Below are 12,955 nucleotides of genomic sequence, written 5' to 3'. Positions count from 1 at the left end.
TCGACGAGTGCACCACTATGTCGCATTTAAAAGAAAAGTTATTACATGTGCAGAGACGGACGGAAATCGGGCCGCATCGCGGTCGTTCGGAGTTGCCGAAACGTGCGTGCGAGACTGGCGCAAACAGAAGCAGAAGATTGTTTTACAGCAAAGCTTCACGAAAAAGTTTCTGTGGACAAAAGCAGGGCCGGTTTGCCGAAATCTAAGAGCGTTGACAGCGACAAGGAGTTGTCCGACAGCGACGACGGACTTCTTTTGTTCATTTCTCTCACGAAAAATGGGTGCGCGTTAGAATCGATGTTGTACTTTTTTTTTTTTTTTTTGTCGCGGAAAACGGGTGCGCGTTACAATCGAGGGCGTGGTAGAATCGAGTAAATACGTTATATATATATATACCCGTACTATGCTATTTGGTTGTTAGTTTGCTTTCTCCCTCTGTGCTTTCATATGGGTTTTCGTTGGGCCACTGATACGTAGAGCATAAAATGTACAATTGATCCTTTTTTGTTCTTCTTTTATTGCGATAGCAATTATATGGACAGTCTCGGCTGGATTTTTTTAGAACAATTACTTCTGGCCATCTTTCTGTCTTGTGAAGTACTTCAGTAGTCTTCAGGCAACATCCAGCGTATGAATAGTATGAAACAGTGTTGTGTGTATAAATATTCAGTATCTGCAGGCAATCATCTCTGCTGTGGAAAACGTGGCTGATAGCTTTAAAGCGGTGTTATGATGGCTGTGTGTGGAATTTATGACATGTCTTCTTCATTGTTACAGTATCAGCCTCTTGGGCCAGCAATGAAGGCTGGCTTGCATGAACGTGGTAACGCTGTGAAAAAAGCCTGCGTTGCAATGTTTAGACGAGCAAGGCAACCGTCATTACATTGATTTAAAGGGGTCATGAAGCACCCCTTGGGCTTGTTGAAAAAACACATCCATCGGAAAGCTGACACGGCTATGAACTGCTCAGCCAAATATTGCAGCGGAACGCGAAGTTGTCGTTTTCTCAGGCGCCCTGTTTTCAAACAGAGGCCGGTGGCCCAGTCGCCCGGTTCTCACTCTCGTCGGTGGGCGGGGCGTCTGCCGATTGACGTCGATCGCGATCTGCATCGCAAAAGACATATCATCCTCATTGGCCGATAGCCGACGTAAACCGAGAGTGGCGTTCGGATCAGATGCGCTTCTTACCACGGGGTGCCGCCACTTGCCGGCGCCGCACTCCTCAGTACACAGTAGCCGCGCTCGCGCAACACCCTCTGTTGGCTCGCGCACGCGAATCACAGCGGGAGAGCGATCGCGATTCATGACGCGCGCTGACGTATCTTCTTTCCCCCGTGCCATCCCTCCCCGTGTAGCTTCCAGTGCGCTCGTCGGCACGAGAAAAGAGAAAGCGCTGAGAGCGTGCGCCCAAACCGCCCAAACCCCGTAACTCCGCTCATTCTTGACGGATTCGAGAAATTTTTGCGGCAATCGATTCGGGAGGCAGTAAACTCCGATACTGAGGTCATTAGATCATTACTTGGAAAAGTGATTCATGACCCCTTTAATAGAACAATAGAATGAAAAATGCAATTCCGTTATTTGAGTAGAAAGAAATCGGCAGTACGTTTAAGATATTCCGTAAAAGTAAGGAACGGCAGCTTCCTTGTACATGCATGGCCGTTTGTAAATGTAGCTGAGCCAGGCTGAGCCGCTGACCTGCACTGTTGTGTGTTTGGTTGGTACCGAGCGATAGTTTGCTCTGGCTTGTGGCTCTATAGTAAAGCGAGTCTACTCCACTGTAGCTCTGGTATGGCCATAGCTCTGGGGCGCTACACTCGAATTCTGCCATATTGATTTTCAAATTTCATAATGGCGACATTTTAAGCCAGAGTGGCCGTAGCAGCCCTTTGGGCTAATCGGAGTTGACCGATGGCGTGATTTAACATGTCCAGAACACGTCTAGAACTGCTCCAGAATAGCACTCCTGGTGTTTTTGAGTGCTATCTATGGACCATGCAATGGATGATCAAGCGACTAGTACACTTCCCAAGCGATTTCTTCACTTCTAAAGTGTTTAAAATAATTTCTTGACTGTTGCCATACAAATACATATAACTTGCAACTGACGTCAGTTCCTGTCTTCCGTCCGCCATCACCGAGCACATACGTCTCAGTCAGGGGCGTAGCCAGAAATTTTTTTCGGGGGGGGTTCAACCATACTTTATGTATGTTCGTGCGTGCGTTTGTATGTGTGCGTGCCCATATACGCAAGCAAAACTGAAAAATTTCGGGGGGGGGGGGGTTGAACCCCCCCAACCCCCCCCTTGGCTACGCCCCTGACTCTCAGTGACCGCGTTGTGTTTACGTTCGTGCGCGGATAGTTCGGCGTAGTGAGCGTGTTTTAATAGTTTGCCTTGCGCTTATGACGAACGAGAATCGTTCAGGACATTATGCAGCCTGCAGTGTCGTCAGTGGTGTCGCACGTAATGGTTGAAACAACTTCGCACGAACCACATACAGCGGCGCTCTTCGCCGCCTGCATTTTGCGACGCTCAAACTGCACGGGTTTCGTCGCTGATTGCTGCATAAAACCATGGTCCAATAACAAGTTCGGCGCCCAGTCGGGATTCGTTTCACCGAAGAGTTAAGAAGGCCTCCCGAAAACCAAGGCGCGATCGCTGTGTTCAGTGCGGTGCTTCACGTTTCGACAAAAATTGACCTCGCGCATAACTCCGTGGTGATACACTCGGCGAAAAGGTGAGGAGATTCGGAAGCATAACTTGCCTGTTATGAAGTGACACCCGCACACACAAACGTTTGTGCAACGTCTGAGGTCCTTCCTGTTTACGCGCGCATAAGCCATCTTCTCGCACAGCTCTTTCGTGCGGTCGCACGGCTTTGTGATCACGTTTGGCAAACAGTACGTCCCCGCGTCTGTTTCTTTTTTATTGATTTACACTTCTCGCGCAGCAGCCAAATATCGCACAACTCGCCGTTGCATTGTGCAGCGTTGACGAGAAATGCCAGAGCCGCGCAGCTTGAGTCGGTGTCGTCTGCTGTCATGTGCTCGTTAATGGCGGCGCATGCCGCGAAAAAAATAAGGTCATTCTGCCTTAATATATATCTTTTTTGATATAATAACATAGATTTAATCAGTGTAGATAAGGTATTAAGCCAACTTGAAACAAGGAAGCTTTTTTTTTTTTTTCTAGCCTGGTGGCTGACATATACTTTATGGAAGTATGGTAGCGCTATTTATGGTGATAATAATAAATAGCTAAGAAAAGTATACATTTTTTTTCTTTACTGACGCACATCGCATGGCTCGTCCATCTAATCATTTAGTAAACAATAGCCGGTGGGTTCGAATAGTTTCGATAGAGTGTACTAGAATAACTCTAGTTTCGATTTCACTTCGGGGATAGCTAGTGTAGATAGCGGGTGCTCACACAGCGGTTTCGCTGGTGCCTTTGACATATGCTGGCGTGTAGCCACGTTATCTTCCCGCACAGCCTGTAAAGATACGCCTCAGAGGGCCCTCCTTCACTTGATTTGTAGCAGAGCAGCGTAGAATGCGAGCGGGCAGAGGCAGAGGCCGTGCGGGTGTCGGATGCGACCGACGTCAAATCGGACGCGGCGATGGCACCGATACTCCACGATCGACAACAATCATAGGAACGTGTCAGGATATGTGTCCACCGCGTGAGCGTCAGTGGTGAGAGTTCGCTGTTGCAACTCCGTGTGTTCTGCATCTCGAATTGTTACTCGTCTGTGAACGATTTGCCCACGCGCAATTTTGCCTTCCAGGCGTGAAAAAGAACGTCTCCTTCATCCTTTCGAGGTCGCCGATGGCACGGAAAATGATGCTCGGTACGATTCTTCCGCATCCATGTAATGTGCTGTAATTGTGGGCTCTCAGCTGTGTCAACCGTTGATCATTTCAGCGCGTGACATGCAGTGCATGCATGCAAATGCCAACATACAGTGAGGATTGAAAGAAACGCGAACAGCGCGGCGCGCTGTTTTCATCGCACCTTCCATCCAGGCTACAACCGCTTGAAAAGAAATGCAAAACAGCAGAGAATGTAGATGCCGCACTGTTCGCGTTTATTGCAGTGTAAGTATATATGGGGGTATTCGTAAACAAGGTATGAAAAAGTGCAAACACGCGAATGAAACAAAGGTCTCGTAATAGCGGCAAAACCTTCTTTCGCTACACCATGTAGCGATATAACTGACTCAAAGGGTGCAGCGAGTGCAAAGCTGAATATGCTGTTTTGACGTATATCACTTTCACTGTGATCAGTCTCATTTCTGCGGGACCTTTGTTTGTTGCGTACCGCGTGGATTTATGTAAGGAAACAAACGACAGTTGCATAGCACACATAACAGAAACGTGTCATCAGTGTGAGCACATCAGGTTTACTTACGAACAGATAGCGCTTTCAAAATGAGCCATAAATTAAGCAGTACAAATAATCCAGAAACAACCAAGAACAGTTGAAGTATTCTGTCTCAACAAACTAATTATAAACCTGGCAAATTTCAAAAAGTAAATGTACAAGTTTGTGTATTGCTGTTGGTGAAAGTGCATTGAAACATATGGCGCAGCCCAACATTCCCTCTTGATATAGTTCCTTTTTCTTTTCTTTTTTTCATACGATTTTCGGGGAAACTGAGCCAATAAGGCACAGGTTTGTGCTTGTTGCTTTGCAAGCCTGATGTTGCATATCCATGTTTGTGTTTAGGAGAAATTTAGAATTACAAAAAAACAGAACACTGAAAGCAACTACTGTAAAGTGCACCACATGGATGCAGTCTGTAATGCCTAGCTGTCTGTAATATCCTTGACAGCCAAACCACCTACTGAACTGAGATCTCTTTGGTTTATTGTCTTCTTCATGTATGAAACATTCAGGGTCTTTGAATAGCACAATCTTTAAAATACGAATATTATAGACAAATGACCTCCGAATATTCACTTGAATATAGCGAATGTCTTCTCATGATTAACCGAGTTTAAATGTAGAGGTTTCATGCAAATTTCATCCCAGCAATTATTTTGTGCAGAAGCCACTTTAGAGTGATGTAATGTTTATAATAACTTGCTTTTGTTCTCGCACATAATTTGTCGCCACAACGCAAGTCTGCATTTCTCACCTGTCAGATTCTTTACATGCCAAAGCCACTGACTGTTTGTAGGATTAATATTTTCACTTCTATTAGGGGACCTAAACCACAGTGATGTTGATATGGTGCCTGAATTTGCAGGCCTAAGGCTGACAGAAACAAAGCCATCAAGCAATTCTCCAGGTCGGCTGCTGGACAGAGAGAAGCCACTTCTGATGAACTGAGGCCACCACAAGTATTGCTCAAGACAACAGCTTACTTAATGCGCATGTGAGCTTTGCCTTCTGACATCCACTGCTTACAATGCATACATTAACAATCTTAGGTGTTTATATAGACACTAGTTATAGTCACAGGCGTGCTTAGCGTTCTCCATAAGTGGGGGTCAAGTTTCACCTCGGAGCCCCCTCCCTTCCCTCAGCTGGTCGAGTCTGAAAGAAAACAAGCTCCAGCCATGGATGCAAAAATGAAAATGAAGCGATGACGTCCTTCGCACAACGGCCTGCATTAGTCCCCGGTTTTCCGGGGGTTAAGGTGGGACATAAGCAGCTCTTTGAATGCAACTTTTAATGCCATTTTCGTCAAAAAGCGTGCTTAGTCATAACCCTGCACATTAAAAATAATAGTGTGAAACATCGGACTGAGTAAAAGTATACAAGCCCCTCCCCCCTCATATAGCCACACATTTTCTGTGAGATCATATGCAAGAACATGTGGTGCAGCTGTTATGTGGATGAAAACAGAATGCATTTGTTTTTGGTAAAGATTTTTTTTTTCGGCACAAACCAGCACTCTTCAGAAAATTAAACCACCATATTAGACCCATATGTGGTGATGTATAAGCTTTGTAACGTAAGCAAGCACAAAATGCACTGATGTACAAATGTGTGTGCTTAAATTAGCTTACATGGTTTTCATAACATTGCAATAAATGGGGGGAAAACAATAAAGCAAAGGTTTGTGAACTAAAGAGCTTAACTAAATATTACTGTAATTAAAGTGTAATCAGTGTCTAAATGCAGTTATTATGCATTGCAGGATTGTCCCATCATGCAGTGGAGACAGTTGGACTGACACATACCACTTCGTGTGGGACAGATTGTGGGCTGTACGCCAGGACATGACCATCCAGGGTCTTAACGGTGGCGAATGCATCGAAATACTGGAACAGGCTGTGCGTTTTTATGTCTATTCGGCCTTCAGGTACCTCGACAATGTGACTTCAAGTTGTCTAATGGAGCTATACTACCAGCGTGTTGCAAGTTCATGACCTTTGCAGAGTGAAGCGCAAGGAGGAGTTAATATTAACATATGTGTACACAGGCACTCACCGAACCTATAATGTATAAATTAAAAAAAAAGTGAGAAAACGTCATAGGAACGTTGCCAAGTCTTAGTACCATGTATCAAGGCATAATGCTAGACCTTGTATGTTGCTTGATAGCAAACATTAGCTCAGTACCTGAAGTAATAAAGTGAAGTTAAATTCTTGAGCTTTGACGAACTGTACATACTTAAGCTACTGTCTTCTCCGTGGCTCATTATTATGTGATCAATCTTCAGAATGATGCATGGTTGCCAGAGATGTCAATTAACATATTGTTAATTGACAGGGACTGCTATACATTAACCCATTGGTCGAGGTAACATGACTTGTTGACAACTCCATTTCATGTGTGTACAGGTGCTTCGAAGAAGATATGAATGCCTTTGATCCTCACATCAACAGCCAGCACCTACAGGAATGTTTGAAGCGCCTGTTAGTTCAGTATCAGCAGTTCACTGTATACCAGTGCGTGAACCGACCAGAAATGGAAGCCATCTACATTCTTCATAACCTGGGATCATTTGATGCTCTAGCTCATGCGCTGACTCTTCCGAAGGAAATAAGGTGAGATGACAGAGAGAGAAACAACATTCTATAAGTCTCTCGCGAACTCCTTGACTCCTTGGTAGGCTCATGTCTCCTGGCTACTAAATTCTTGATGTGCAGCACCAGAGACAGCCACCAAAGTACTTTTGATGTTTATACGAAAGTGATGCGCTCCTACGAGTTGCTGGGAAGCTTGTTCAAGAGAGAGAGAGAATAAACATCTTTATTTCGGTATTATTTAAGCGTCGTCTTCGAGGTGGTCTCCCCATTCCAGGAAACGATAGGTTTTTGCCGCGTTGCCAGCCCTCGCTATCAGCTGGCGCTGGTCTTTGAGGGTGGGGCTAGCTAAGGCTCACTCCCAAAGCTCAGGCGTGTAGTATGGGTCGGATCCACTAAGAGGTGACTGTGTACACCCCCCTACCATATGGTAAAGCCTACCCTGTGCTCCACAAAACTGGCAATGTGGGAAGGACACACGGGGTAAAGTGGTAATCTCTAGGTGGGTGGGGAAAGCTTGTTCAATCACAGTTTAGAAAGTACTTACGTTTATTAAAGGGACACTAAAGGCAAATAATAATTTGTGTTAGAGTGAAAGGTCAATGTGTGAGAACGTCTAAAACGTCAATAGTATCAACAGCAGTGCTCTAGTAATCGAGAAATTAAGGTAAATGTAGGACACGATGTGCGCTACGAATGGGACATTTTGGAAATGATCCCGATGACGTCAAAGAGTCCCGAGTACAGTTAATCACTACTAATCAAACTCGTTGCAATAAAAAAAGAACCTCCTGTGCATCACAAGACATAATAAAATGTTGCTTGTTCATTTCTGTTTGATTCATGGAAAAAAGAACCTCTTAGCGCGACCATGGAGAACGGCCAAGTGGTTCAATAGTTCCGTTTTGGCCAAGCTGCGCGTCTCAGTGGTAGTTTCGGTATCGCGTACTGCTGCGTGTGCTTGGCTCTCGCTACTTTCGCCCTGTCGATACACTACTTCTGCTGCTGCTGGCCAAGCTACGCTCCGTTACAGTGAACTATACAGTTTCGGAGTGGCCCGTGGCTGCATCTCGGCAAGGTTGATGGCCGCTGTTGCGCAAGAAACTGTAGCTTCAGCGGCCGGGCAGTAAAGGCGGGCAACGTTGGGCACGGCAACTGCTACGTCAGAAGGTCCGTTCAGGCAGGCGGTTTGAAGTGCGCTGACGCTGTGCGGACCACTAAAACGTGATTTTCTTTCAAAATAAGCATTTCCTTGGCACGAAACAAGCACTACGAGGTTTCTGCAACGCTATTGCAACAATCAACGTCGACTTAATATTTGCGTTTAGTGTCCCTTTAACACATAGTGAAGCTTCATATCATTATTCTTCAAATAGGTACACCGCAGAACTTTTGCTATAATGAGCATGGGATAACAGTGATGAATAGAACATTGAGTGGCTCTATTTGCAAAATGGAGCCACTCAGTCTTCAAATCACAAATTGCAAGAACGCATACTTCATTTTTCAATGATTGGTTGCCTTCAGCTTGTAAACATTACGAGTACCAAGGGTATGTTGCCTACAAAATCACACTATTGTAAAACAAAAACATTAGAATAGAATAAAGATAAATACACAAATTCAGAAGCATAGGGATCATGCACTGGCAAAATGAGGACGAATGAACATGCCAGCTATGGCTGATAAGTTGAAATTGACTTCTTAGTATGCTCTTCGATGCTGTAAAGTGGCTGATCAAAAGTAATGTCTATCAGCTTTTCAAAGTCATTGCAGACACGAAAATCCTCACCGTCACGTTTATCCGTCACATATGTTGTGTTAATGATGATGTTGCTGACTGCAAGATATATATAGGCCAGAGCTTCGGGATGCATTATATTTTATATTAAAGCACAGTACGGCAACAAAACGGTTAGAACACATACTACATTTAATGTTATGAAGGATCGCTGGTGATCTGGTCACTATTTACTGTAGCCTTAAAACAACCTCTTTGTATGTACCAAGGCAGTTAATGCTCATACTTCAGTACATATATTTCGCTCAGACAGTGTATTCAGTGGTTGAAAATTGTGATTCTTGCTGGATGATTTTCACATATGAAGATAAAGCTGTGTTCTTATGCTCCCTCCAAGAGACAAAGGATATTGCTTTTTATTGTTTTACCTTTTGTTCATGCCTTCTACCAGTCTTTCAAACATTACGTAGCTGAGCTTTGCTCTAGCACTTCATTTGTCCGCTGATGCATCATTCATTGGCTGGTTGTGTTTATGTCAGAAATTTCAGTGGGTGGGGGATTTGTTATATGCTTCCGAGTGTAATTTGCTTGTGCTAGCGTCCTCTATCATCAATTACATATAAGAGCTGTATTGTTTTGCTTATTTTTCTCCTTGCCAGAAATCACAGTTTGGTCAAGAGTTCTCTGGACACAAGCCTGGCACACAGGAAAGGAAACTTTATTCGAGTTCTGAAGAACTACAAGGCCCTTCGCCCTCTTCTTGCTTGTGCTTTGCACTCACACTTGGAGCTCATTAGAAGGCAAGTGTTCACTGATGCGAATACTTTTCGTTCTACCTGAGTAACCTTTCAATGGCACCAGCTACTTATTCGCAAGGATCTCGGAAATGGCAAAAAAATTTAGTGGTCGTCAGTTGTGTTATTCGGTGCGCTGCATCACGAAGGTCACACAAAGGTGGCAGAAGAAGAGAACACTATGTGATGCACCCAGAGCAGAATGACTGTTGGAGATCAGTACCAGTTGAAGGCCCCAAAGGGCACCGTGACCAAGGGAAAGCAGCTACATCAGATGTACAAAAAAGTTCTAGACGTATTTTAGGCATACAGTACAGTGCATACATCGAAAGGGGACTTGGACCTTTATGAGTGTGCTTCCATTATGTTATTTTACAGATTATGTGAGTTGTGTCATATAGTTTTGAAATCGATTACGTCACAGTATCCTGTGTTGGTTGGGATTTGATTGCAGCAAAGAATACACAAAGTGCTACGAAGGTCAAACGTGCTCAGTAAAAAAAAAAAAAAAAAAAAAAACATTTTCTATACTGGAAACAAGACTCCTGAGGGAAGTTAGAATGCTTTTTAATTGGATAAATTTTACCTTTGTAAGCACAATATGTAGTAGTTATCAAGTTTCATAGTTTTTTGCAGGAAGTGTTGGCAGGTACAGGTTTACTCAATGAGTTGTACGTGTGAAACTTACTTTACAGCTTAGACAAAGCAGAATAGACAGAGGGAACAACAAAGAGTGTTCACTTAGATCTGTGTTGTAAGTCATTGCTGGCCTTCTGTAGCCTTCCTTCACTAGCCTGCCAGTGCTTCTGTGTCCGGCAGCTAAAAAGGGCAGATGTCCTAAATGGAGCAATTTCGTAGATACACGACAAGAACTTAATCACGTTAACCATTATTCAGCTTCACATTCACTAATGCATGTTTCACTATTAGAAAATGTTGTTCCTTCCTATTCATGTGCAGGTTCTATCGCAGCAAAGAGCAGCAAGATTAACTTGTGTCCTCCATCAGAGGGCTGGGTCTCGTTCCTGACCATGCAGGATTTCAATTAACTTACAAAGAAAATTAACAAAAGTTGAGTTGTAATTTTGCATAGTTAGACCATTTAGGGTATGAGACCAGACTAGCTTTTCGTATGCTGAAACTGACTTATGCAACAATTCTGCACTTGTTTGTCTCAATTACTTCTTTGTGTCCCATCCTGGCATGCAGTTAGACCAAGATGAGCATTTCTTGTTGTCATTGTAAGTGTGCTAACAAATTAAGGATTCTGCAGTTATTGTAGTCTGATGAGGATATCTTTACTCACGCAGAACAGCGCTGCAGGTTATGACAGTGGCTTTCAGCTCTCAGAACTGCAAGTTTCCCCTGTCCACGTTAGGCCGCTGGCTCTGCTGCCCTGAGCACACCGCAAGGGAACTGTGCCTTCTCTACCAGCTACCAGTCCAAGACTCCGAAGTGAAGTTTCTGAAAGGTCATGGAGATTTCACATTGAAACAAGTGAGCTCCTTTGTATCGCTCAGCTCTGGAGAACAAACCCTTATATAATACCTTGGAAAATTGGGGACATTAATGAAAATTAACTGAGCTGACCTGCAAAAATTTGTACTACAGCTGTGGAATGCCTGTCCTTGCTGCTATGTTCGCATTCAAAGCGTATGTGAGCCATTTGTGATTTGCTGCAGCAGATGACTTGGTTGTTTGCCTTATGGTAATGCTCACCGTGATACTTGCCTCACCTCAACCATGAGTTATGGCCCAGGGGAGCAGGCAGCAGTTGTAATGAAGTGGTGCATGAGGTAATTTCAGCTCCCCCTTCACATTTATTACTATAAAGCCTTACGAAGCTTTACAAAGATTTTATGTTTACTAATGCTCCTTCTTCATGTACAGTAGACTCAATAAATGGAACCTGAAGGGACAAGGAAAATATGTTCCATTTAACAGGTGTTCAATTTACTGGGAAATGAACAGGAGTGCAGAATTGAAGTACAAAACCAATCATATTAAAGGCAGTTGTCCCAGTTAAACAGCAACTCTGTTTAAGATATTTTCATTTGCTGAGAGTCTGCTGTATTATATCGTTTTATGGGTGCTGTGTCTTAAGAGAACCACTGAATCAATAGAAGTTATGTAACTAGTTATGTGTAACTAGTTAGTTAGAGTTATGGGGTTATTTACACACCGGACATAATAGCTGATCACAACACACGGCACAAGTTACGACCATAGCTGGTCATAACTGGTGCTGTTTGGTGTTTGGGTTGGTTTAAGGTGAATAAATTTTCAGCTCACATTAGATGTGAGCTGAAATTGAGCTTTCTGTCATTGTCCTTCTTTGTTGACTTTCAGTCCAAGAAGCACCGGGATGCGGCCCTCATGAAGGTCTTGTCTGAAAGCGACATCGGTGCTTTACTTTGTCCTGATGACAAAAGACAGCCAAGGGAAGTGAGGTGACAACAGATGACGCCAGTGCATTTGACAGAGGTGCACTTCACTGCTTCGAAATCAAGAGCACAGATTTTCTTAATTTATTTTCACACCACAATAAAAACATGCTCATTTTCATCAACAAATTTGTTAGCTTGTTTACTTTTTGCAATTATCCATGCACCAGTGGCAACATCATGGCTACAGTGGCAATGTAGCTGCAAGAGCAATCATGCTTTATTGATTGGCTTATAGATTCATTCTTGCATAATTGCACGCACTTGTGTGTGTATATATGAAATGAGAGATGGTACAACGGAGGTGCTGTCTTAAACTGTACAATAAAAACTTATTAATCATTAATCAACAGTTTCAAGTAGAGACCTCTTAAAATTTGGTTTATATATATATATGTGTGTGTGTGTGTATATATATATATATATATATGTGTGTGTGTGTGTATATATATATATATATATATATATATATATATATATATATATATATATATATATATATATATATATATATATATATATATATACTGTAAAAGCTCGTGAATTCGGATGTCACGGGACTGGAATATACGTCCGAATTAACCGAATGCAAAATTATCGAAAGTATCAAGAATAAGAACAGTTCAAAAGCTACAGTTTTTGTCATCCAGAGTCTTCGTTCTCAATGCGACCACGGCGCCAGACTCCGTTGTTTAATTAGCCCGAAACATACTCTGCGCCCCTCACTTATTACGTGATGCTGCCACCACCACAACCACGCGCACGTGACTATGGTTAGTTTGTAGGTAAAATGGCTTGCAACTGATAGTTCGTCCATAGCGATGCAGAAAACGAGTTTTATTCCGGCATGTCCACCACAGCTGAAAGCTTTGAACTTTATTATTATTAAACGAAATACAGTAAAACAAAAACATGTTAGCAACATCTGGATCCTAAGCAGAATGCTAGTATGGATCCATGCAACTATAGCATACATGTAAGCTATTCACCTTCA

At 43.2% G+C, this 12,955-nt stretch overlaps 1 protein-coding gene across 2 annotated transcripts; it reads left to right on the top strand.

Moving 5' to 3' along the window:
* The first annotated feature begins 3,416 nt into the window (after positions 1 to 3,416).
* LOC119393759 (germinal-center associated nuclear protein) lies at positions 3,417 to 12,106 on the top strand. Of its 2 annotated transcripts, none has more exons than XR_005183992.2 (8): positions 3,417 to 3,697; positions 3,790 to 3,852; positions 5,254 to 5,382; positions 6,151 to 6,315; positions 6,797 to 7,003; positions 9,383 to 9,523; positions 10,833 to 11,014; positions 11,867 to 12,105. XR_005183992.2 is itself a non-coding variant. In XM_037660894.2 (8 exons), exons 1-8 carry the CDS (start codon positions 3,555 to 3,557, stop codon positions 11,969 to 11,971), a joined length of 1,140 nt encoding a protein of 379 aa, XP_037516822.1. In that variant the 5' UTR covers positions 3,417 to 3,554; the 3' UTR covers positions 11,972 to 12,106. The 2 variants fall into 2 exon arrangements, 1 of the variants encoding a protein (XP_037516822.1); XM_037660894.2 differs by having other exon boundaries at positions 10,828 to 11,014; positions 11,867 to 12,106.
* Positions 12,107 to 12,955: the final 849 nt, after the last annotated feature.

This window comes from Rhipicephalus sanguineus, chromosome 5 (assembly GCF_013339695.2).
Source record: "Rhipicephalus sanguineus isolate Rsan-2018 chromosome 5, BIME_Rsan_1.4, whole genome shotgun sequence".
NCBI classification, from domain to species: Eukaryota; Metazoa; Arthropoda; class Arachnida; order Ixodida; family Ixodidae; genus Rhipicephalus; species Rhipicephalus sanguineus.
The sequence above is the reverse complement of the archived record's forward strand: the minus strand, read 5'-3'. Positions and strand labels throughout refer to the sequence as shown.